This window comes from Nerophis ophidion, linkage group LG28 (genome assembly GCF_033978795.1).
Source record: "Nerophis ophidion isolate RoL-2023_Sa linkage group LG28, RoL_Noph_v1.0, whole genome shotgun sequence".
In the NCBI taxonomy this organism is placed as follows: Eukaryota; Metazoa; Chordata; class Actinopteri; order Syngnathiformes; family Syngnathidae; genus Nerophis; species Nerophis ophidion.
In genome coordinates, this window is record NC_084638.1 from 23,341,475 (window position 1) to 23,368,974 (window position 27,500).

At 39.9% G+C, this 27,500-nt stretch overlaps 1 protein-coding gene across 4 annotated transcripts in view; it reads right to left on the minus strand.

Annotated features, from left to right (window-relative positions):
• The window catches only part of agla (amylo-alpha-1, 6-glucosidase, 4-alpha-glucanotransferase a), a 145,174-nt gene that overhangs the window by 78,117 nt on the left and 39,557 nt on the right, over positions 1–27,500 (minus strand). For all 4 annotated transcript variants that reach the window (XM_061890480.1, XM_061890481.1, XM_061890482.1 and 1 more), the window contains 7 exons: positions 26,315–26,426; positions 23,759–23,882; positions 18,731–18,833; positions 15,741–15,838; positions 11,262–11,401; positions 5,088–5,275; positions 3,640–3,763 (listed from right to left, as the gene is read on the minus strand). In XM_061890480.1, the coding sequence (XP_061746464.1) occupies positions 3,640–3,763; positions 5,088–5,275; positions 11,262–11,401; positions 15,741–15,838; positions 18,731–18,833; positions 23,759–23,882; positions 26,315–26,426 (889 nt within the window). The remainder of the gene's footprint in view (positions 1–3,639; positions 3,764–5,087; positions 5,276–11,261; positions 11,402–15,740; positions 15,839–18,730; positions 18,834–23,758; positions 23,883–26,314; positions 26,427–27,500) is intronic.

Consider the following 27,500-nt stretch of genomic DNA (forward strand, 5'->3'; position numbering starts at 1 on the left):
ACCACTTCATCTGGCTCCTCTCGATGTGGAGGAGCAGCGGCTTTACTTTGAGTTCCTCCCGGATGGCAGAGCTTCTCACCCTATCTCTAAGGGAGAGCCCCGCCACACGGCGGAGGAAACTCATTTGGGCCGCTTGTACCCGTGATCTTATCCTTTCGGTCATGACCCAAAGCTCATGACCATAGGTGAGGATGGGAACGTAGATCGACCGGTAAATTGAGAGCTTTGCCTTCCGGCTCAGCTCCTTCTTCACCACAATGGATCGGTACAACGTCCGCATTACTGAAGACGCTCCACCGATCCGCCTGTCGATCTCACGATCCACTTTTCCCCCAATCGTGAACAAGACTCCTAGGTACTTGAACTCCTCCACTTGGGGCAGGGTCTCCTCCCCAACCCGGAGATGGCATTCCACCCTTTTCCGGGCGAGAACCATGGACTCGGACTTGGAGGTGCTGATTCTCATTCCGGTCGCTTCACAATGGGCTGCGAACCGATCCAGTGAGAGCCGAAGATCCCGGTCAGATGAAGCCATCAGGACCACATCATCTGCAAAAATCAGAGACCTAATCCTGCGGTCACCAAACCGGAACCCCTCAACGCCTTGACTGCGCCTAGAAATTCTGTCCATAAAAGTTATGAACAGAATCGGTGACAAAGGACAGCCTTGGCGGAGTCCAACCCTCACTGGAAAAGTGTTCGACTTACTGCCGGCAATGTGAGCTGGGCGGCAGCCGAAGGCAGGGCCCTTGGCGGTCCGATCCTCGGCTACAGAAGCCAGAAATAGCCAATTTACTCAATTTACCTTACACTATATGTTATTATTAATAATTAATGATATTTATCTTTGTGGAAAGACTGATCATCTTAATGATTTTTCACAATAAATATATATTTTTGATGACATGTTTTAAATAGGTTAAAATCCAATCTGCACTTTGTTAGAATATATAACAAATTGGACCAAGCTATATTTCTAACAAAGACAAATCATTATTTCTTCTAGATAGACCTCCTTTTTAGACCAGTTGATCTGCCGCTTCTTTTCTTTTTTCTCCTATGTCCCCCCCCTCCCTTGTGGAGGGGGTCCGGTCCGATGACCATGGATGAAGTACTGGCTGTCCAGAGTCGAGACCCAGGATGGACCGCTCGCCTGAGTATCGGTTGGGGAAATCTCTACGCTGTTGATCCGCCTCCGCTTGGGATGGTTTCCTGTGGACGGGACTCTCGCTGCTGTCTTGGATCCGCTTTGAACTGAACTCTCGCGGCTGTGTTGGAGCCACTATGGATTGAACTTTCACAGTATCATGTTAGACCCGCTCGACATCCATTGCTTTCGGTCCCCTAGAGGAGGGGGATTGCCCACATCTGAGGTCCTCTCCAAGGTTTCTCATAGTCAGCATTGTCACTGGCGTCCCACTGGATGTGAATTCTCCCTGCCCACTGGGTGTGAGTTTTCCTTGCCCTTTTGTGGGTTCTTCCGAGGATGTCGTAGTCGTAATGATTTGTGCAGTCCTTTGAGACATTTGTGATTTGGGGCTATATAAATAAACATTGATTGATTGATTTTCCAGAACAAAAATGTTAAAAGAAATTCAAAAGACTTATGAAATAAGATTTAAATTTGATTCTACAGAGTTTCTAGATTTGCCAGAATATTTCTTTTTTATTTTAATCATAATAAGTTCGAATAAATATTTCGAAAATTTTCTTCGTCAAAAAAACAGAAGCTAAAATGAAGAATTAAATTAAAATATATTTATTATTCTTTAAAATAAAAAGAAAAAAATACTTGAACATTGATTTAAATTGGCAGGAAAGAAAAGGAAGGAATTTAAAAGGTAAAAAGGTATATGTGTTTAGAAATCCTAAAATGATTTTTAAGGTTGTATTTTTTCCTCTAAAATTATCTTTCTGAAAGTTAAATAAATTAATTTATTTATTTAAACAAGTGAAGACCAAGTATTTAAAATATTTTCTTGGATTTTCAAATTCTATTTGAGTTTTGTCTCTCTTAGAATTAAAAATGTCGAGCAAAGCGAGACCAGCTTGCTAGTCAATAAATAAAATTTAAAAAATAGAGGCAGCTCACTGGTAAGTGCTGCTATTTGAGCTATTTTTAGAACAGGCCAGCGGGCGACTCATCTGGTCCTTACGGGCGACCTGGTGCCCCCTTTTTTGGAGAATAGTAGACATTTGATTGTGGTCGATTTATTTTCTCAGGAGGAGTGCACGGCTATTTTTGAGGAATCTGCTGCAAAAATGTGAGTCCCCATCAAGTTTTTTGAACTGAATAAGTCAAATTGTTGGAGCATATCTATATTATTTATTTATACATTTTTTGGAAAATGGTAAATCAAATAATACCAATGATGATGTTAATTATTGAATGTTTTACATTAATTATGATTGACTCTGATTGTTTTCAGCTGCTCACGGTCCTCCTCCTGGTGGGATCTTACTCCTATAATTAAGGAGAAAGGACAGGTGGGTTCTCCTTTTGTCTGTCTATCATGTTGAAGGCGTGAGGAGTGAGACAGTTTATTTATCGCTAAATAAGTTATTTTGATTATTCTGAAGTCAACCATGGAGAATATTTTTGTTTGTGAAAATAAATTGTGTTCATTTTGAATCTAGAAATATCTCCGCGAGTGCTTATTAAGGAATTTAGTGAGTCATAGACCTCCTCCTCAGGACTACTCTGCTATCTTTATTTTAATTTTTTCAAACTTTTTTGAACGCAAGAGTAGCCCTAACACAAATGATGAAAAAGAGAGGACCTAAGACGGAACCTTGAGGAACACCACAAGTGTAACTAAAGAGGTTGAACAAATGACGGCATCTGAAGTAAACAAACTACAACAACACATTACAAAAAATAACTGCCAAAACGGAGAGGACTTAAAGGGGTGCCTTGAGGAACGCCTCAGTTATGTAAATCACAAGTTTGGACCTCAGTGTTCTATGTATGTTAGGAAGGTTAAAATGTCAATGCATGGATCTGCCAATGTGTTCAAGCTCCTCTACGCATCAAGAACACTGTTTTTTTTAGGAACTGGCTGCAAAAATGTTTGTCTCCCAGGCGTCATTCCTTCAAAAATTGTTTTGGTGGAATACAAGCACCATCCTGAAGATGATGTCATTGCCTAAATACTTCAGGTCTTAACTGTCTGTGAGGACGTCAAATCACATGCAATACTGTACCTCGGATTAGTGATGTAATTCCTATTTTGGAAACGAAGATGTTATCCAGTTCCTCAGTGCTAGTGTAGAGTTCAGCCGCCACATACAGGTTAGGGCACACCGCTCGAGCGACATCTAGCATAAACTGGACAGCCAGCGCCACAAAGCAGCACATCAAAACCATTACCGGAAGAGAATGTGGAGCAAGGCAGGGGGTGAACGGGGAAAAAGAAATAAAGATGTGCAATAAAGATGAAAGGAAACAAACATAAGAAGTGTTGTAGGCATAGAGCGGTCAGAATTAGTAGAAAAAACACCACACATCAATTTATGCAGGCAAGGAAGACAACACGGAGAGAAAGATGGAGTGAGGGATTGAAGACAAAATGCAGGACGATGCGACAAAAAAAAAAAAAGAACATAAATAGCACATTAGTTTCAACATAACAGTGGTACCTCTTATAAGGCTGCTAATTCCCAGCCGATTCACAAACACATTGTCAATGAGCTCGCTGCCTGTAAACAGTTCAGCGATCAAGTACAAATTGGGTCTGACCAGTCTGGCTGCATCAAGCATGGCCTGGAAAAGACAACACACCACCGTCACGGACAGGGAGAAAGACAAAAAAAGAGTCAGTTGTGAACATTTTTCTTTGACATTGCTTACTAGCACAACAGTGTAGATTGAATAGGATACTCATTGTATTCTATACATTAAAATGATGTATATCGTATATCCTTGAATAGCCTGCCTTGAATTACTGCCGGGTAAAACTCGCTCCCCAAATTTATAAGCGCATGCTTACTATTACCGCCGGATCAAATTCATGACGTCACGAGTGACCCCTGTCATCATTTTCAAAATGGCAGAGGAATTTTTTTTTTGCTTTTACTATGTGTAAACCGGGGGTCTAATTCCACAGCCATACAGAACACACTGATGGTTGTGATATAAAACAACATTAACACTCTTACTAATATGCGCCACACTCTGTGAACCTTAACCAAACAAGAATAACAAACACATTTCTGGAGAACATTGGCTCTGAAACACATTATAAACGCAACATAAGAATTACCCAAAATTCCAATGCATCCATGACTCTTGGCTATATATTACAACCCCCCCTCGGTGCATCGGTAAAGGTGGGCGGGGTTGGGGGGGCGTGTATGAATTTTTTTTATTTTTTTTATCACACTCAATTTTTTACTGCATGCCATTGGTAAGCGCAGGGGTGAGAAGAGGGTTTTAAATTATTGGCGCCTGCTTACTTTTACCGCATGCCTTGAATAATCGCAGAAGTGAGGTTTTAAATTAATTAGCGCCCCCGGCGGCTATTCAAGGAAATACGGTATATACATACATACACACACACGATATATATATATATATATATGTATATATATATATATATATATACATATATATATATATACATATATATGTATATATATATATGTATATACATATATATATATATATATATATATATATATATATATATATATATATATATATATATATATATATATGTATGTATGTATGTATGTATATGTATGTATGTATGTATGTATGTATGTATGTATGTATGTATGTATGTATGTATGTATGTATATATATATATATATATATATATATATATATATATATATATATATAGTACAGGCCGAGTCATACCAAAGACTATAAAAAAACTGGACCCATTGCCTCCCTGCTTGTCACTCAGCATCAAGGGTTGGAATTGGGGGTTAAATCACCATAAATGATTCCCAGGCGAGGCACCGCTGCTGCCCACTGCTCCCCTCACTTCCCAGGGGGTGATCAAGGTGATGGGTCAAATGCAGAGGACAAATTTCACCACAACTAGAGTGTGTGTGAGACAATCATATGTACTTTAACTTACCTCTGCTACATGCAACGGTGTCGAGTGGCAGTTATCCAGCCTGACTCCATGAAAGTGTTTGGCCGTTATTTCAGTGTATTTCCTCATGTGAGCCCACAGGAAAGGGCAATCCTCCGGTCCCTTGCCGTAGCGAAGTTTGACACTGTCGCCCCAGCATATCAACTCCCGACGGACGTAGACGTTCGACCCTGCAGTGGGGATGAATGAAAACCGGAGACATGTAAAGCACCTGAAAGACAACAAACAGGGCTAAAGAAGGTAGACACAAATGCACATCAAACACAGGGAATGGAGGAAGTGGAACCGAGGGCCCCTTTTATTTCAATATATTTGTATAGGGATATTCATCAGAGTTGTTTTGGGGGCCAGATTTCCAGAAAGCTAAGGACCGAGGGCCCGGGCTTCTGCCTTCATTATTTTCCCTTGTTTTGTATATTCTGGAGAACTGGAATCCTGTACAGTACACGGCCACTATTCCACTGCGCCACGCCGTCCCTTATCAAATTAATATTACAGCTGGCCCGCCGTTATTACACAGCAGCGGTGCAGCTGTAACACCGCAATTCCTCACACTTGCCAATCCTCCTGAAGTTCAGTGCCCCTCCCGAAAATCTCCCAGGGCAAGCATTCTCCAGATTTTCACCCGGACAACAATATTGAGGGCGTGCCTTAAAGGCACTGCCTTTAGCATTCTCTACAACCTGTCGTCACGTCCGCATTTCCTCCATACAAACAGTGTGCAGGCCCACTCGCATAATATATGCGGCTATTACACACACATAAGTGAATGCAACGCATACTTGGTCAACAGCCATACAGGTCACACTGAGGGTGGCCGTATAAACAACTTTACAATTGTTGCAAATATGCGCCACGCTGTGAACTCACACCAAACTAGAATGACAAACACATTTCGGGAGAACATCTGCATTGTAACATAACATAAACACAACAAAACAAATACCCAGAACCCCTTGCAGCACTAACTCTTTCGGGACGTTACAATATATTTTGATATTTACCTCAGAAGGCTGCAAATAGAAAAGAGGCATTACATTTGTATTTAAATTTTATTTGAAAAGCCATTGATATTTTTTAATTATTATTATTTGAAGCTTGATTTTGCATGTCACTATAAAGTTATATAAGCCTTGCTTGTTCAATGTTCAATGCAAAACTTGTTTGGGTCCCTATTAAAAGTTTAATTTGTTCAACCCTGGCCCGCGGCTTTGTTCTGTTTGAAATTTTGGCCCACTCTGTATTTGAGTTTGACACCCCTGCCGTAAAATATCAAATAATATTATTTATCTCATTCGCGGAAGAGACCAACAAAATGGCAGCAATCGTCACACACACGTCAACCAATAAGAATTTGGCGGGGGAGGGTCATGGCAGAAGTGCATTGTGGGTCGTGGAATGCTAACTGCTCTATGCTACTGCTGTAGCTATTAAAAGGGATCATTTCAACGTTGGCGGTAACTTATAAAAACTGATGAGGGCTGAACAAAAATGGCACCGAAAAGGAAATCATGTACTGCAGATTACAAGATTTAATAATACAACTTTAACATTTGACAACCAAATAATAAAACAAGGTGACTCTGTAAAAAATCTGGGTATTATCTTTGACCCAACTCTCTCCTTTGAGTCACACATTAAAAGCGTTACTAAAACGGCCTTCTTTCATCTCCGTAATATCGCTAAAATGCGCTCCATTCTGTCCACTAAAGACGCCGAGATCATTATCCATGCGTTTGTTACGCCTCGTCTCGATTACTGTAACGTATTATTTTCGGGTCTCCCCATGTCTAGCACTAAAAGATTACAGTTGGTACAAAATGCGGCTGCTAGACTTTTGACAAGAACAAGAAAGTTTGATCACATTACGCCTGTACTGGCTCACCTGCACTGGCTTCCTGTGCACTTAAGATGTGACTTTAAGGTTTTACTACTTACGTATAAAATACTACACGGTCTAGCTCCAGCCTATCTTGCCGATTGTATTGTACCATATGTCCCGGCAAGAAATCTGCGTTCAAAAGACTCCGGCTTATTAGTGATTCCTAGAGCCCAAAAAAAGTCTGCGGGGTATAGAGCGTTTTCCGTTCGGGCTCCAGTACTCTGGAATGTCCTCCCGGTAACAGTTCGAGATGCTACCTCAGTAGAAGCATTTAAGTCTCACCTTAAAACTCATCTGTATACTCTAGCCTTTAAATAGACCTCCTTTTTAGACCAGTTGATCTGGCGCTTCTTTTCTTTCTCCTATGTCCCCCCCTCCCTTGTGGAGGGGGTCCGGTCCGATGACCATGGATGAAGCACTGGCTGTCCAGAGTCGAGACCCAGGATGGACCGCTCGTCAGGACCCAGGATGGACCGCTCGCCTGTATCGGTTGGGGACATCTCTACGCTGCTGATCCGCTTCCGCTTGAGATGGTCTCCTGTGGACGGGACTCTCGCTGCTGTCTTGGATCCGCTTGAACTGAACTCTCGCGGCTGTGTTGGAGCCACTATGGATTGAACTTTCACAGTATCATGTTAGACCCGCTCGACATCCATTGGTTTCGGTCCCCTAGAGGGGGGGGGTTGCCCACATCTGAGGTCCTCTCCAAGGTTTCTCATAGTCAGCATTGTCACTGGCGTCCCACTGGATGTGAATTCTCCCTGCCCACTGGGTGTGAGTTTTCCTTGCCCTTTTGTGGGTTCTTCCGAGGATGTTGTAGTCGTAATGATTTGTGCAGTCCTTTGAGACATTTGTGATTTGGGGCTATATAAATAAACATTGATTGATTGATTGATTGACAAGCTGGACGTAGTGAAATATGCAGCAGAAAACGACAAGAGGAAGCGGCGCATACCTTTGGATTTGGCAGAGTTGTTTAGAAGCGACATCGAGGAAGAAGATTTCATGAGATTTAGCAATTAGGAGTGACAGATTGTTTGGTAAAGGTATAGCATGTTCTATATGTTATAGTTATTTGAATGACTCTTACCATAATATGTTAGGTTAACATAGCAGGCACCTTCTCAGTTGGTTATTTATGCCTCATATAACGTACACTTATTCAGCCTGTTGTTCACTATTCTTTATTTATTTTAAATTGCCTTTCAAATGTCTATTCTTGGTGTTGGATTTTATCAAATAAATTTCCCCCAAAAATGCGACTTATACACCAGTGCGACGTATGTTTTTTTCCTTCTTTATTATGCATTTTCGGCCGGTGCGACGTATACCCCGGAGCGATTTATAATCCGAAAAATACGGAATGCATTTATTTGAGTTACAGGAGCGCTCTGCTGTTTTTAAGCACCTTCTGCAAAAAAGCTAGTCAAAGATCATTTTCATGACATAAATCACATTATGAAAAATAACTGCCAAAAAGGAGAGGATTTTAAGTGGAAAAACAAGTTGACTTTATATGCTTGATTGTGTTTCATTGTATCCATTAAACCATATCCAACTTTGTTTACAATCCGCAAAGTATGTGAAAATACTGTCTAGCTGGGGACATCTCTGCGCTGCTGATCCGCCTCCGCTTGGGATGGTTTCCTGCTGGCTTTGCTGTGAACGGGACTCTTGCTGCTGTGTTGGATCCATTATGGATTGAATTTTCACAGTATCATGTTAGACCCGCTCGACATCCATTGCTTTCCTCCTCTCCAAGGTTCTCATAGTCATAATGGTCACCGACGTCCCACTGGGTCATTATTGTCACCGATGTCCCACTGGGTGTGAGTTTTCCTTGCCCTTATGTGGGCCTACCGAGGATGTCGTAGTGGTTTGTGCAGCCTTTGAGACACTAGTGATTTAGGGCTATATAAGTAAACATTGATTGATTGAAGTTCAGACGGCCATTTTGAACTATTCGCTCTGCAATTTCCGAAGAGTCGCTGTGGGATGACGTCATCGATTTGTCATACTGGAAATGCGCAAAAATGTGATCATTATGTACGACAAGAACAGATTTGTTTTTCTTTTTTTTAATGCATTCTAAGTCATAAATAATTAAATGCATAAAAAGTCCGATATCAATTGAGTCAATCGGGGCTCCCTATTTTTTCCCACATAACCCTTTAAATCATGGGTGTCAAACTCTGGCCCGCGGGCCATATTTGGCCCGCCGTGTAATTTTATTTGGCCCTTGAGGCAATATTAATTTAACATTAGAGCTGGCCCGCCGGTGTTATACAGCGACGGTGCCGCTGTATAACACCGCATTCACCGCTCATACTCATACAACCAACCCTCCCAATTTTCCCGGGAGACTCCCAAAGTTCAGTGCCCCTCCCGAAAATAAACCATTCTCCCGAATTTCTGCCAAATTCCACCCGGACAACAATATTGGGGGTGTGCCTTTAAGGCACTCCCTTTAGCGTTCCCTACAACCTGTCATCACGTCTGCTTTTCCGTCGTACAAACAGCGTGCCGAACCCAGTCACATTAATATTTGCGGCTTTTACATACACACAAGTGAATGCAACGCATACTTGGTCAACAGCCATACAGGTCACACTGAGGGTGGCCGTATAAAAACAACTTTAACACTGTTACAAATATGCGCCACACTGTGCTCCCACACCAAACAAGAATGACAAACATATTTCAGGAGAACAAATTGTATTTAATATACCATTGATGATTTTTTGTTTGTTTTTTGAAAGTTGATTTTACACTATTAAGTGTTATAGCAAATTAGTGTAGCAAACTGAGCAGTAATTAACTTTTTATCCATGTACATTCTCTTGCTACTTCAAAGCTTCAGTGTTTGATTCATTTATTATTAATATTTTATTTTCAAATTTATTATTAGCCTGTGGAAAAAAAATATTTTGATGTTTATCTCAGAATGCTGCAAACAGAAAAGAGGCATTCCATTTTTATTAAAATTGTATTTGATATGCCATTGATATGTTTTTATTATTATTATTTGAAACTGGATTTTGCATGTCACTATAAAGTTATATAAACCTTGCTTGCTCAATATTCATTGCAAAACTCATTTGCGTCCCTATTAAAGGTTAATTTGTTCAACTTTGGCCCACGGCTTTGTTCAGTTTTAAATTTTGGCCCACTCTGTATTTGAGTTTGACACCCCTGCTCTAAATAAATAACCATCCGAAACCCGCCAACAATACTCTAGTTACATGTCGTGACTTGAATGCTAACCAAATATTATCGACATTGTTATTTTAAGCACTAACGCAAACGGGCTATTTTTAGCGGCGAAACAATAACAGACATCTAACTACAGCTTGTGCTCCAGCATCTTCGCAACTCGGCTCGTTAAAGTCATTCTAGATTATAAATTATAACTCTCATCCGGATATTATCAGGATTTATCCTTGAATCTAGAAGTTGTTCATCTGTGACATTCAATTCATACTTTGAAGGTAGAAAAGCGCTATACAAGCACAACACATTTATCATTTATTTATTACAACAAAAGACTTTTCTTTTTATCACTTCATGTGAATCATGATAAATTCTTCATCTTTACGGGAAATATACAAATTCTATCAGTCATCATTGCAGCGAGAGCAGACATTGTACAGTAAGTGATTGTTTCATTATGCTCATAGTTTGTTGTACTTGTTTAGTCCCTAGCAATCAATGCTGCTAATGCTACAGTGTCACAATAAAGCTGCATCCGCTTAGCACACGGCTTCTAAAACCTATTACTCATCCTCTTTGTGTTCAGAATCAAAAATATAAGGTTCTGGATCATAATTTTTCCCCAAATTAATAGTTGTTGGCTCTCACAAAGTCTGCTTGATTAGCATTGTCGTTGATGGGAAAGGGATCCGTGTTCCTCCTGCTACATCACACAATCACGTGACTGGCTTGCCTGTCATCTCTCAAAATGGCTCTGGAATTTCCGTGAGATTGATACTATTTTGACCATATCTATTTTCTCGCAAAATTTGAAAGTCTTTCAGTCACTGAGCATTGGTCTAGGGCCGGCAGAGGGATAATGTGATAAAGCGTTTATTTGATTTACAGTCTCACTGACTATGACAAGTTTCTGTTGAAAAGTTTGCCGTTCGTTAGCTAGCGGTGGTTGCCTGGCTGTCAGATGTGTAGGTGCTTGATTTGATATGCGACAAACCATGCTTTTAAAAATGTTGAGTGATACATTTCAGCTTGTACAGACAGTAATAACATGGACTCTGGTTTACCTGGCTCAGCGAAATTCCGCAGTGGATCATCCCCCATCACCCAGCCGTTGTGAGCCAGGAAGTTACACGTCTTCTCTGGTTGGTCAAGCAGCAGCATTTCCTCTTCCAAAGTCATGTCCTGGTATGGAAAGGTGAAATACCTGGTACCAGAGCGAGACAGAGAGAAGAACATTTTTTTTTTTTAATATTCTGTAATCAATCCATGTTAAACTCAATTGGTCTTGGGCCAAATCAGTCATGTCCAAAATGCGGCCTTGGGGCTATTTGAAGCCCGAAGATAACGGTTTAACAGTCACTGATACTACTAAAAAAAAAACACAAGAAGTGAAATGTAACGATAAAAAGTTTCAATGTAGACTCTAATAACACAAAGCTGCCATGCAGGCTTTAAAACGGTCATTGCTCAAAGAATAACAATGAATCAAAGTCAATGTAATAAAAAATTGACCTACTGAAGGCTCCAAAATTCCACTTTGAAATATTTTTCAGTGGAGGAGTTCAAGTACCTAGGAGTCTTGTTCACGAGTGGGGGAAGAGTGGATCGTGAGATCGACAGGCGGATCGGTGCGGCGTCTTCAGTATTGCGGACGTTGTATCGATCCGTTGTGGTGAAGAAGGAGCTGAGCCGGAAGGCAAAGCTCTCAATTTACCGGTCGATCTACGTTCCCATCCTCACCTATGGTCATGAGCTTTGGGTCATGACCGAAAGGATAAGATCACGGATACAAGCGGCCAAAATGAGTTTCCTCCGCCGGGTGGCGGGGCTCTCCCTTAGAGATAGGGTGAGAAGCTCTGCCATCTGGGAGGAACTCAAAGTAAAGCCGCTGCTCCTTCACATCGAGAGGAGCCAGATGAGGTGGTTCGGGCATCTGGTCAGGATGCCACCCGAACGCCTCCCTAGGGAGGTGTTTAGGGCACGTCCGACCGGTAGGAGGCCACGGGGAAGACCCAGGACACATTGAGAAGACTATGTCTCCCGGCTGGCCTGGAAACGCCTCGGGATCCCCCGGGAAGAGCTAGACGAAGTGGCTGGGGAGAGGGAAGTCTGGGCTTCCCTGCTTAGGCTGTTGCCCCCGCGACCCGACCTCGGATAAGCGGAAGATGATGGATGGATGCAATATTTTTCAGGGAAAACATTGCATATTTTGTGTGTTTGCCAGAAGTTTTCTATAACAAAAAGGGTATGAACACACCAACAAAATAAATCAACAAATAGATCTGAATAGATTGAGAAATTAATGAGTTGAATGTTAATTTTTTTTTCAAATTTATGATTTATTTTTAACACGTGTATGTGAGGGTCCATTTTAGAATCTGTCATTCGTCAAAAACTACATATGAATCAAAATCAATCTTGCTACAAATTATTTTACATCAAATATTCCACAGAAAAAATTTTGGGGGAGGAAATGTTGCATATATTGTGTTTTCATTATCGATAGATCTGAAGTTGATCTAGAGCAGGGGTGTCAAACTCAAATACAGAGTGGGCCAAAATTTTAAACGGAACAAAGCCGCGGGCCAAGGTTGAACAAATGAACCTTTTAATAGGGACCCAAACAAGTTTTGCATTAAATATTGAACAAGGAAAGCTTATATAACTTTAGTGACATGCAAAATCCAGTTTCAAACAATAATAATAATAATAATTAAAAAAATATCAATGACATATCAAATCAAATTCAAATAAAAATGTTATGCCTTTTTTTCTATTTTCAATCTTCTGAGGTAAATATCAAATTTTTTCCACAGGCGAATAATACATTTGAAAATAAAATAACAATAATGAATGAACCAAACATTCAAGCCTTGAAGTAGCAAGAGAAAATGCATGAATAAAACGTAAATTATTGGTCAGTTTGCTGGAAGTTTCCCGGAAGAGTTAGTGCTGCAAAGGGTTCTGGGTATTTGTTCTGTTGTGTTACGGTGCGGATGTTCACCCGAAATGTATTTGTCATTCTTGTTTGGTGTGGGTTCACAGTGTGGCGCATATTTGTAACAGTGCTAAAGATGTTTATACGGCCACCCTAAGTGTGACCTGTATGGCTGTTGACCAAATATGCGTTGCATTCACTTGTGCATGTGTGTGTGTGTGTGTATAAAAGCCACAAATATTATGTGACACGCTGTTAATATGGAGGAAAAGCGGACGTGACGACAGGTTGTAGAGAACGCTAAAGGCAGTGCCTTAAATGCACGCCCCCAATATGGTTGTCCAGGTGGAAATCGATAGAAATACGGGAGAATGGTTGCTCCGGGAGATTTTCAGGAGGGGCACTGAACTTCGGGAGTCTACCGGTAAAATTAGGAGGGTTGGCAAGTATGAGTATTAGCGGTGAATGCGGTGTTACAGCGACACAGACGCTGTATAACACCGGCGGGCCAGCTCTAATGCTAAATTGATATTGCCTCAAGGGCCAAATTAAATTACATGGCGGGCCAAATTTGGCCCGCCGGCCAGAGTTTAACACCGAAGTTCTATCATAACAACAGCATGGCTGCAAATTGTTTGTCGCTTCTATTGGACTGTTCAAACATTCGGTACTATAACTTTGTAATTGTGCAGAATATGGACAATTGTCAACTAAATGTGTTCTGTTAAACCACTAATGGTTACATAAGCTCGCTATTGATGTTTTTGTTGTATGTTTTGCTTGGAAAAATGTAACCGTGAGGAGCAGCAACACTTTTAAATACTCTCTAGTATTGTCTTTTCCAAAAGTCGCACCGACTATCAGATATCCCAATGACGCATACAACCAGTGAACTCTGAAAATGTTAATCTTTCCCGAGGTGTGCCCCAAGGTTCCATATTGTGCCCACACTTATTCCCCATCTACATAAATTAAGTGTAGTCAAAGGTATTGCAGCCTCCTGGACACAACTCGGGTCTCTGCTTGGACCGCTCTCTTTCCCTCAGGACTAAAATCATACCCTGCAGGCCAAACTTAGGGCCAGATTGAGGTTCCTGGGCCGCATAAAGCACAGGTTTTGCCAAACATGCTCTGATGAAGATGACCACCAAACTCGGGCCAGAGTTTGACACCCATGATCTAGAGCAGGGGTGCCCATTACGTCGATCGCGAGCTACCAGTCGACCGCGGGGGGTGTGTCAGTCGATCTCCAGCCAGGCTTTTAAAAAAAATAGACCTAAAAATTAGTGATCATCAATCTTCACCAAGACGTCACTTAAATGACATTCACGGTACCGGAGGGTCTTGTGAGATGACGCTGGCTGCTGCAAGATCATTATTATGAAAATATGACCGAGAGGAAGGCGAGAAACACTTTTTATTTCAACAGACTCTCGCGCCGTACCTTCCGTCAAAACTCTAAAGGCCGACTGCACATTTCCTATCTTCACTATAAAAGCCCTGCTTCATGCTGCCTGCGCTAACTAAATACAGAGTCTCGGAAAACTGGCGTGCAGAAGCGATCCCTCAGAAAGCTGGCGTGCACATCACTTGTGCACGCCAGCTTTCCGAGACTCTTATTTTGTTAGCGCAGGCAGCATGAAGCAGGGCTTTTATTGTGAAGATAGGAAATGTGCAGTCTGCCTTTAGAGTTTTGACGGAAGGGACGGCGCGAAAGTCTGTTGAAATAAAAAGTGTTTCTCGCCTTCCTCTCGGTCATTTTTTCATAATAATGATCTGGCAGCAGCCAGCGTCATCTCACAAGACCCTCGGGTGCCGTGAATGTCAATCAAGCAAGCTACGGAATTTGCCGCCAATGTTTTTCTTGTAGTGTATGGAAGCTGGATGAATTAGATGCCAAAAACCAACCACTTTCATGTGCTATTGTACAGAAAGGACAACTTTTTTTCTCCTCCATTTGAAAATGTGGGCGTTATCATCATTACTGTCTGATTCCAATCAATGCAAGTCATCAGAATCAGGTAATACACCAACTTATATTCTTGTCTTTGTGAAAGAAAGACATCTATATGTGTTACACATGCTTGTATTATCATTAAACACATTTAACTCGTTTACAAAAATGTCTCTTTCAAAAATAAATAAATATAAATGATATATATAAATGAGGTAGATCCCCTCGAGTTGGTCAATTGAAAAGTAGCTCGCCTGCAGAAAAAGTGTGGGCACCCCTGATCTAGAGGTGTAACCATAGACCACAGCCAGCGAAATAATTACACTTACATGTTTATGGCTGAGACCCTTCTGAGTCCCTGGGACCAAACTTGTGGCTAAAAAAATCTATATATATTTTGTATTGGTTTTGAAAATGAAAAATATCACCGTGGCCCCCACATGTTTTGATTTTTTTGTGTTAGGACACCCCTGGTCATGTAAAGCCTTTGTGACATAACACATCACAAACCAAAAACCAAGCCCGGGTTCACCAAGGCACCGGTAGCTAAGGTCAATGGGTCAAAAAGGTTACCAGAAGGTGACCATCCTCTACCAACACAAGTACAAATGTGGCGTTTCATTAAGATGCAGAAACTAGAAATGCCTTTACCTGGTAACGAGGGGGTCCCTCTTGCTAATTGGGCCTAATTTGGGTCCGTGTTCAGCAAGACGCTCATACGTGATATTTCCCACAATGCAGTTGGCCGCCTGGAGGACAGTAATAAAGTAAGAGGACAATACAGAAAAAAATATTTTCAACATCACATTAATAATTGGGTATTCAAACTTCTTGTTGGGTCAGTAGAAACGATTGCAGATCAACTTATTCATGGTTTCGGCAGTTATCAGCAAGTCTTATTTAATGCATTTCAGTTGGGATGGTTTAGCTCGGTTGGTAGAGTGGCCGTGCCAGCAACTTGAGGGTTGCAGGTTCAATTCCCACTTCCGCCATCCTAGTCACTGCCGTTGTGTCCTTGGGCAAGACACTTTACCCACCTGCTCCCAGTGCCACCCACACTGGTTTAAATGTAACTCAGATATTGGGTTTCACTATGTAAAGCGCTTTGAGTCACTAGAGAAAAAGCGCTATATAAATATAATTCACTTCACTTCCTTTTTAATGCCAGTGAAAACAAAATTGTTGGCATTAGACAATGACAATATTATATTTTAAATTAACTGTTGCTCTCTAGTGAATGAGAATAGTCTCATAAGGCTGTTTAATCGGAGAATGTATTTTTATTTATTTACTTTTTTTGTAGTGGTGGCAGCAGCCGCCAGTTGTGGTGGTGTCGTGGCGAAAGCAGAAGCTGCATCGTTGCTTTGATTGTTTTTGTATCGATACTTTTATTAGTAGATTGCACAGTTCAGTACATATTCCGTACAAGTGACCACAAAATGGTAACACCCGGATAAGTTTTTCAACTTGTTTAAGTCGGGGTCCACGTTAATCACGCCTTGTATTTTTTTATTTTTCCTGCAGTGGTAGCAGCAGCTGCCAGTTCTGGTGGCGTCCCAATGACAGCAGAAGCTGCTTTGATGATCATGCCTTGTATTTGTTTTTATTTTTGTAATGGTAGCAGCGGCTGCCAGTTGTGGTGGCGTCGTCATGGCGACTTTTTTACTCACGCCATGTATTTATGTTTTCTGTAGTGGTAGCAGCAACTGCCAGTAGTGGTGGAGTCGTGGCGACAGCAGAAGCTGCTTCTTCAGTTACGCATTGTATTAATTGTTTTCAGTAGTGGTAGCAGCAGCTGCGGGGACAGAAGAAGCTGCTTTGTTGGTCACGCCTTGTATTTATTACTTTCTTTCTGTAGCGGTAGCAGCAGCTGCCTGTTGTGGTGGAGTCGTGGCCACAGCAGAAGTTGCTTTCTTGCTCACGCCTTGTATTAAATAGCCAACATTTTTTTAAATCAACCAAAGATATATTTCTACACATTGAGACGATTAGAGTGCTAAAACTGCCAATAGTTAATCAATATTCAATATAGATAGATAGCTAGATAGATAGAAAGACATAGATAGATAGATAGATAGATAGATAGATAGATAGATAGATAGATAGATAGATAGATAGATAGATAGATAGATAGATAGATAGATAGTACTTTATTGATTCCTTCAGGAAAATTAAAATTCCAGCAGCAGTGTACAGAGTTGAGATCAATTTAAATAAAAGTAAAAAGTAAATAACGGGGGTTTAAATGGAAACAAAATAGAGAAATATTACAATAAGAATAAAAAAATAAAAAGCAACAATGGGAATAAAAATATAACAGTAAAATAAGAATATAACAAGAGAAACTAGGCAGTTGTGACCATGTTATGATAACGTATTGCACATATATCAGTGTGCAGATTTTTAAACTTCACAAAACGATGTTCTTTTTGAGGAAGTTAGACTTTGTGTTTTGTTGTTTTCATTGCTTCTATTCCAGGGCTAGGGAACCTATGGCTCGGGAGCCAGATGTGGCTCTTTTGATGACTGCATCTGGCTCTCGGATAACTCTGAGCTGACGTTGCTTAACACGATAAATAATGAATAATTCCACTTGTAATCACAGTGTTAAAAATAACGTTCGAAATGTAAAACAGTCTCATGCATTTTTAAGCCATCCATCCGTTTCTACCGCAACTGTTCAAGAAGTTGCGTTAATGGTAAGAAGTTATTTATTTATTATTGGTTAGTGTGGGGCTTGCCCTTCTGGGAGTTCTTCAGACCACCAAGCACCGAGATGAGAGCCTGTTTTAGGGTTACAATATTGTTTTTTTTTTTCAATAAGTCCCTCAGTTGCTTTCCAGCAATTGTATTTTTCTCTTTCGTTTTCGCTCGCGCTCTGGCTCCAGCCCCAGCCCCAACCCCGTCTCTCCTCCTGGCTGCTGCTTATAACAGAGTGACAGGTGATTAGATAACAAGGCCCAGGTGGGCCGTCTACGCACCTGTCGCTGATTTAGAGGCCGGTCCTGGCACACCCCAGTTCACTGCAGGCCCACAGGCCACGCCCCCTCCACAGTTAGCTTCGGAATAACAATGTTATTACAAAGAATAAGAGACCTATCATACTCTAGAAATGTTGGTCTTACTTAAAAATGCACGCGTTTAGTTGTGTTCAGTGTTAAAAAAAATATTATATGGCTCTTAGGGAAAGACATTTTAAAATATTTGGCTTTTTGGCTCTCTCAGCCAAAAAGGTTCCCGACCCCTGTTCTATTCTAATTGTTTTTTTAAAATACATTAACACAGTTAATTGTTTTTCTATAGCACTTTGCATTTTCTTCCTTTTAAACGGACATCATTTAAATTTTTAGAAAAAAGCTGAATGAGCAACACAGTTACAGTAGAAATACATATTTATGAGTGAATTAGTCATATTTGCACATGCCTAAAATAACTTCAGCTGCATTTAAAATTGGATGGAAAAATTAGAGCCATTAAATATGTGTAGGCTTTATTATCCGTCTACTAATCGTTAGTTGACTATCAAAATAATCGTTAGCTGCATCCCTACTGTGGCCATATTTAGAGTACGAATGGCTGCTATAGCCTTTGATGAAATGTTTTAACATTCATTAAAAGGGTTCATCAATGACAAAGTGTACCTGCTCAAGATGCTGATGCACAATGTGCTGCTGTTCCTCGTTGAGCTGCTGCAGTTTCTCTCGAAACAAACCGCAGCACTCCTCTATGTCCTGAGGGGAGGAGCTGAGGGAAGAGTTCAAAACATGTCCTCAGTGATGCTCAGGGTTCTTCCACTTTTTCATCAGTGACCTCTCCAAAAACGGTTGAAGAATATCCATGAGCAGAGGTGGGTAGAGTAGCCAGAAATAGTACTCAAGTAAGAGTACTGTTACTTTGAGCCAAAACCTCCTTCCATCAGTGAGAACTTTGAATGCTTGACCCGATACTTATTTTCCACCATAATTTACAAATAAGTTCTTTAAAATTCCTAGAATGTGAATTCCTGGATTTTTTTTTCACATTATGTCTCTCACAGTTGAAGTGTACCTACGATGAAAATTACAGACCTCTGTCATCATTTTAAGTGGGAGAACTTGCACAATCGGTGGCTGACTAAATACTTTTTTGCCCCACTGTACAGGTTTTGTAGCAACATCTTTTTCATGGACGCCCCTGCTTATTTCAGCAAGACAATGCCAAGCCACGTTCTGCATGTATTACAACAGCGTGGCTTCATAGTAAAAGAGTGCGGGCACTAGACTGGCCTGTTGAACAACTTAAGCTGTATATCAAACAAGAAAGAAAAATAATTCCACCTGAAAAGCTTAAAAAATGAGTCTCTTCAGTTCCCGAAGAAGTGTTTTTAAAAGGACCACGTAACACGGGAGTAAAAATGACCCTGTGCCCACATTTTTGTAATATGAAGCGGCCATAAATTCTAAGTTAATAATTATTTGCAGCTCCAACATTAAATATCTTGTCTTTGCAGTCTATTCAATTAAATATAATTTGAAAAGGATTTGCCCCAAGTGGAGGAGTTCAAGTCCCTAGGAGTCTTGTTCACGAGTGGGGGAAGAATGGATCGTGAGATCGACAGGCGGATCGGTGCGGCGTCTTCAGTAATGCGGACGTTGTACCGATCCGTTGTGGTGAAGAAGGAGCTGAGCCGGAAGGCGAAGCTCTCAATTTACCGGTCGATCTACGTTCCCATCCTCACCTATGGTCATGAGCTTTGGGTCATGACCGAAAGGATAAGATCACGGGTACAAGCGGCCGAAATGAGTTTCCTCCGCCGTGTGGCGGGGCTCTCCCTTAGAGATAGGGTGAGAAGCTCTGCCATCCGGGAGGAACTCAAAGTAAAGCCGCTGCTCCTTCACATCGAGAGGAACCAGATGAGGTGGTTCGGGCATCTGGTCCCTAGGGAGGTGTTTAAGGCACGTCCAACCGGTAGGAGGCCACGTTGGGAAGACTATGTCTCCCGGCTGGCCTGGGAACGCCTCGGGATCATCCGGGAAGAGCTAGAGGAAGTGGCTGGGTAGAGGGAAGTCTGGGTTTCCCTGCTTAGGCTGTTGCCCCCGCGACCCGACCTCGGATAAGCGGAAGAAGATGGATGGATGGACGGAAGGATTTGCAAATCATTGTATTCTTTTTTATTTACCATTTACACAACGTGCCAACTTCAATGGTTTTGGGTTTTGTAATTTCGGGGAGCTCTTGAGACACTAGTGATTTAGGGCTATATAAATAACCATTGATTGATTGATTGACTCTTTAGGGGACTTTATGGCAGTCATCCTCCAATAATGGGGGGGGGGGGGGGACATGCTTTATCAGTCATCATCAGCTGTTGTCAGTCCACTGCTGGACGAAAGCCTCAGCATGTTTCTGCCATTTGGCGTACTTTTCATGCTGGTTATTAGCTTACACCTGGGGTAGGGAACCTGTGGCTCTTTTGATGACTTCATCTGGCTCTCAGATAAATCTTAGCTGACATTGCTTAACACAGGGCTATCCAAAGTGCGGCCCGCGGGTCATTTTTTAACGGCCCCACGGCACATTTTAAGAATACAATTAAAAACAAAAAGTGGTATAAAAGAGCAAACAGGTGAAATGTAACAAGAAATTGTTGCAATGCTTACTCTTATAACACAAAGCTGCCATGCAAGGCTGTTTCTTTCTTTAAAAAAGAATAATGAATCGAAATCAATGTCATTTTGAATTATTGACCTATGCAAGGCTTCGATTACATCACATTAAATATTCAACTTTGAGATATTTTCGGGGGAAAATGTTGCATTTTTTGTGTTTTACCATATAAAAAACTAAGCTTTTTTTTTTCAAAGAAGGGCCTAAAACAAACAAACAAAAAATAAACAACAATAAAACTTAAATTGACGGATATGTCTGAAGTTGATCTCGAGATTATTGTGCTAAAAGTAAACAGTAGAAAAAATGTATAATTTATTTTTTAACACTTTAATAAATAGGACACTTTAGGATCCCCAATTTGTTTTTAAGTGTCATTGCTCAAAAAATAATAATGAATCCATCCATCCATTTACTACCGCTTATTCCCTTTCGGGGTCGCGGGGGGCGCTGGCGCCTATCTCAGCTACAATCGGGCGGAAGGCAGGGTACACCCTGGACAAGTCGCCAACACAGATAGACAGACAACATTCACACACTAGGGCCAATTTAGTGTTGCCAATCAACCTATCCCCAGGTGCATGTCTTTGGAGGTGGGAGGAAGCCGGAGTACCCGGAGGGAACCCACACATTCACGGGGAGAACATGCAAACTCCACACAGAAAGATTCCGAGCCTGGATTTGAACCCAGGACTGCAGGAACTTTGTATTGTGAGGCAGACGCACTAACCCCTCTGCCACCGTGAAGCCCTATAATAATAAATCAAAATCCAAAATTAAGGCTCCAATTATTATATACAGTAATCTCAAATATCCCCCCTAAAAAAGTTATTGGGTGAAAATATTGCATATTTTGTGTGTTTTTTTTTTCTTTTTTTTATTCTAATGTTGATCTAGAGATTTAAAACCTGCATAATAATAAAATTTATAATACTGAATAATGACACATTTTTAATATTTTTTTGGACCAAAACCCTTTGGGGTCCCCGGGATCATAACTGAGTGGAGGCCTAAATGTATATTTTTTATACATATATTGTATTGGTTTTTCAAATAAAAATGATGAAAATGGCCCCCGCTTGCTCTGATTTTTCAGTGTGCGGTGGACACCCCTGGCTTAACACGATAATTATGAATAATTCCGCTAGTAAGCACAGAGCTAAAAATAACGTTCAAAATACAAAACATTCTCATGCATTTTATCCATCCATCCTACCAGACTTGTTCAAGAAGTCCCATTAATGGTAAGAAGTATTTGATTTATTATTGGTTAACTTCAGAATAAGAATGTTATTAAAACGAATAAGCGATTTATTATACTCTAAACATGTTGGTCTTACTTAAAAATGCACACATTTAGTTGTATTCAGTGCTAAAACATATTATATGGCTCTCATGGAAATACATTTTTAAATATTTGGCTTTCATGGCTCGCTCAGCCAAAAAGGTTCCCGACCCCTGGCCTACACCTTCCACGCTGGCTTGGTGCGGGTTGGAAGGGGTATTTCATATCAGAGATCCTTCTCCTAGACTAATTGCCTTAATGGGCTGTTGAACTTAGTCTGTCCTGTTTGTTGTCCGTGCCCCATTTGCCCATTTATCAGTATCATGCTTTAAAAGCAAAACGTGCTCATTGTAGTCATTCGTCCTGACTTTCTAGTTTTGATGAATCTGCGTTCAAAAGACTCCGGCTTATTAATGATTCCTAGAGCCCAAAAAAAGTCTGCGGGCTATAGAGCGTTTTCCGTTCGTGCTCCAGTACTCTGGAATGCCCTCCCGGTAACAGTTCGAGATGCTACCTCAGTGGAAGCATTTAAGTCTCACCTTAAAACTCATCTGTATACTCTAGCCTTTAAATAGACCTCCTTTTTAGACCAGTTGATCTGCCGCTTCTTTTCTTTCTCCTATGTCCCCCCCTCCCTTGTGGAGGGGGTCCGGTCCGATGACCATGGATGAAGTACTGGCTGTCCAGAGTCGAGACCCAGGATGGACCGCTCGTCGGGACCCAGGACTGACCGCTCGCCTGTATCGATTGGGGACATCTCTACGCTGCTGATCCGCCTCCGCTTGAGATGGTCTCCTATGGACGGGACTCTCGCTGCTGTCTTGGATCCGCTTTGAACTGAACTCTCGTGGCTGTGTTGGATCCATTATGGATTGAACTTTCACAGTATCATGTTAGACCCGCTCGACATCCATTGCTTTCGGTCCCCCTAGAGGGGGGGGGGGGGGGGGGGGGCTGCCCACATCTGAGGTCCTCTCCAAGGTTTCTCATAGTCAGCATTGTCACTGGCGTCCCACTGGATGTGAATTCTCCCTGCACACTGGGTGTGAGTTTTCCTTGCCCTTTTGTGGGGTTCTTCCGAGGATGTTGTAGTCGTAATGATTTGTGCAGTCCTTTGAGACATTTGTGATTTGGGGCTATATAAATAAACATTGATTGATTGATTGATTGAAATAATAAAAATCAGCAAAATTGCTTTTATTCATTTTTGTTTTGTCAGTTAAAGTTTTTTTTAATTTGAATGCATTATTTATTGAGTTCATTTGTTTAATTTGTTTTGTATCAAATGGTTCAGGTTGGTCAAAAATGTTTCGAATTGAAATAAGAATTAAAGCAAATTAATGCACTTTGCATATTTTACAGTTACTGATTGTTGTAAGTTGATCTATATTTCTTTGTTTTTTCTCTTCTGAATTGTTAATAAGGATACGATGTTATGCAGAGGTGTACTTACAACAATTTTACAGACAAATTCCGCTATTTATAGTCGCGGCGAAGAGGTTCGGAGGGGCCCGACGGAAAATAATAAAGAAACTCTGCTTTATGGTAAGAACTTGCTTATTGTTCAGTCTGTTTTGGGGTAGAAGACCAAATAAACAAACGAGCCCGGACGCTGTCCTAAGCAATCGGCTATCCTAACAGGAAGTTGGGGTGGTGGGAACCTGTGATGTGTTTGCATACTCCTTGAAAGTCAATACTGGTCTTACGAGTTGGCGCTGAAGAGCAAGTTGAGTCTTACCTGCGAGGCACAAATGTTTCCAGGGCGGAATCCATGTGGACTGTGCTGCCGTAACGTCGGTAAAGAATGTCCTGGACGATGTGAAGACCTTTTCTCTCCCCGGTCTTATTATCCGGTTTCACACCTTTAAATGAGGACACAAGTCTGATTGTCTGTCTTGTAAGGCTGCAAATAACGACTATTTTGATAGTCGATTAGTCAGACATTAGCCGACTAGTGGGATAATAAAGCGTGCACATATTTAATGGCTCTAATTTTTCCATCGACTTTTGAATGCAGCTTAAAATATTTTAGAAATGTCCTTATGAACAACAGAGATGACTAATTCATTCATAAATGTTTATTTATACTATAACAGTGCTGCTCATTCAGTTGTTACAATGATTTTAATTATTATTTAAATGTTGTGTAACATGTTTAGCATCGCCCTCCAGTGATAATGCTATGTGAGTCTAGAAATACAGTTTATCTGCCATAATGGAGGTGATTACTATTAACTTAGGGGAGCGTATGGAGACATACAATCAGCTGCTGGCCACTTGTCAGCCGGGTGACCAAAAATAAATATTGTCAGACGGGATCGGTGGTTGTGATCGGCATTAAAAGACGTAAATCAGCATGGGCTCAGGAATACTTCAGAAAACCACTGTCAGTAACTACAGTTCGTCACTTCATCTGTAGGTGCAAGTTAAAACTCTGCTATCCAAAGCAAAAGCCATTTATCAACAACACCCAGAAACGCTGCCTGCTTTGCTGGGCCCGAGCTCATCTAAGATGGACTGATTCTTTTTTTACAGCACATCCCTGATTACAACCCGTCTTTCTCCAGGAAAGTCAGCTTCAACCAAATAAGTCAGCTGGTCGTGAACCTAGTAGGACAGCAACGATTAATCGATAAAATTGATTGTTTTGATGAGAAAAATGCTTTGATTGATATTCTATTGCTTTGATTAATCGTTTGATGAGTGGGACTAAAAACAAATCTATAAAGTGAGGGCCGAAAAAAGTTAATTTGAGGTAAAACAATAGTAAAAGGTAAATAGAAGGTAAAAAGTGAATTAAAGGTAAAAAAAGGTGGAAACAAGGCTGAAAAAAGGTAATTGGAAGGTAAAACAAGGTAACTAAAAGGTAATATAATGAGTATAGAATGTAAAAGATATAAACAAAAGCTAAACTGAGGTAAATAAAGGTAAAATAATGTATATAGAAGGTGAAAAAGGTAAATAAAAAGGTAAAAGAAGGTACATAGAAGGTAAAAGAAGGTAAATAAAAAGGTAAAATAATGAATATAGAAAATAAAATAAGTAAATAAAAAGTAAAAAGAAATATATAATGTAAACGAAGTAAATAAAAAGCAAATTAAAGGTAAAAAAATAGATAATAAAAAAGAAGATACGTTAAAAGTAAAAAAAAGGTAAATAGAAGGTAAAAGAAAGTAAATAAAAAGGTAAAAGAAGATAAGTTAAAAAAAGGTAAAATAAGGTAAATAAAAAGGTAAAATAATTAATATAGAAGGTAAAATAAGTAAATAAGAAGTAAAAGGTAAAAAAAGGTAATTACAAGATACAATAAGATACATGGAATGTAAATGAGATGAAAGGTAAAGGTAAAAAAAAATAATAAAGGTAAAAAAAAAATAAAGGTAAAAAAGTAAATAAAAAGTTAAGGGTAAAAAAAGGTAAAAAGAATGTAAAGATAGTAAATAAAAGACAAAAAAAGGTAAAAGAAAGAATATAGCATGTCAATGAAGGTAAGTAATAAAAAATATACAATGTAAATGAAGTAAATAAAAGATAAATTAAAGGTAAAAAATATATAGAATGTTAAAAAAGATATGTTAAAAGTAAAAAAAGGTAAATTGAAGGTAAATAAAAAGCTAAAATAATGAAAATAGAAGGTAAAATAAGTAAATAAAAGTTAAAAAAGTCAAAAAAGGTCATTAGAAGATAAAACGAGGTACAAAAAAGTAAACAAGGTAAAAAAAAGGTAAAAGAAGGAATATAGCATGTAAACGAAATAAGTAATCGGTAAAAGAAGGAATACTAAAAGTTAAGGAAGTAAAAAAAAGGTAATAGATGGTAAATAAAGGCTAAAACAATAATAAATAAGGTAAGTAAAAAGTAAATAAAAGGTAAAAAAGGTAAATAGGTAAAAAGGTAGTGAATGAAATGATAAATAAAAGGAAAAAGAAGGGGAAATGTAAAAGAAGGTAAATAAAAGATTATGGCAACTAGTTTCCCTAAACTACGCATTGAGGCAAAAATGTGTATTTTATCCCATTACTCGATTAATTGAACAAACTAATCTGTAGATTACTCCATTCCTAAAATAATCGATAGCTGCAGCCCTAAAACCCAGTAAAAGAAATGTAAACATTGTACTACAATACTATTACTGTTGTAAGTATTGATATACAAGTTGTTTGCTCTTTAAACACATCTCATAAGCTTAGCCTCCAGTACTGTATTTCAACCATAGCAACTTGACTAAACAAAGACTAATAATACAGAGGGTAAACAAAACACTCTTGGAGACATACTGACTAGAAGCACGCACCATTCTGTAGGAGAGTTCTGAACTGGTCCACAGAACTGTCCACTTGGACCTGGTAGAACTCCCAAAGTTTGATCTGAGGATACACATCATTCCACAGCAAACTCCGTATGGCCTAAAAAACATCAAAACGCAGATGTTATTTGCATTCTTGGTGAAAATACACACAAAACACATGTTTTCTTGTATGATCGGTTTAAAATGATTTTACTGCCTCCCAAACATTACGTGGGGAGGTCAGGACAAATTCTCTTCGAAAAAACTTGCCAAATAAGTCAATACAAGAGATGTGATGTTCACGAACGAATCAAGTCTTCTGAACAACTCTTATAAGTGAACAATAAGAATTGATTCCCAGGTGTGAGCTGTTCCTTTGGGAGCTGTTTTTTTATGCACATGCAAATTTACCATCGCCAATTGCCCACTCGGTACGTGCGTCCATCCTGACTGGCAACTGGACTTGAAAATGAGTCAGAGTTGAAGGAAAAATCAGCATTTGGATTACTTTTTTTGAAATGAAAAAAATACATATATTTTTTACAAAAAAATAAATATATTCATAAAATTATTCATATATATATGTAAATATGTAAAATATATATATATATATGTAAATATGTAAAATATATATATATATATATATATATATATATATATGCAGAGGTGGGTAGCAACGCGCTACATTTACTCCGTTACATTTACTTGAGTAACTTTTGGGATAAATTGTACTTCTACGAGTAGTTTTTATGCAACATACTTTTACTTGAGTATATTTATAGAGAAGAAACGCCACTTTTACTCCGTTCCATTTATCCACATTCAGCTCGTTACTCGCTACATTTTTTAATCGATTTATTAATGTTTGTTTTGGTTAATGACAGAGCTTCAAAGTAGAATCCACGCATGCCTGCGTTTCACCAATCACATGCAGTCACTGGTGACGGACCAATCAAACAGAGCCAGGCGGTCACATGACCCGACTTAAACAAGTTGAAGAACATATTCGGGTGTTACCATTTAGTGGTCAATTGTACGGAATATGTACTGTACTGTGCAATCTAATAAAAAAAGTTTCAATCAATCAATCAAAAGTGTAAAGGAAAAAAAGACACTTTTTATTTCAACCGTACTTCCCGTCAAAAGCCTAAAGACTGATCGCACAGTTCCTGTCTTCACAATAAAAGTGCCG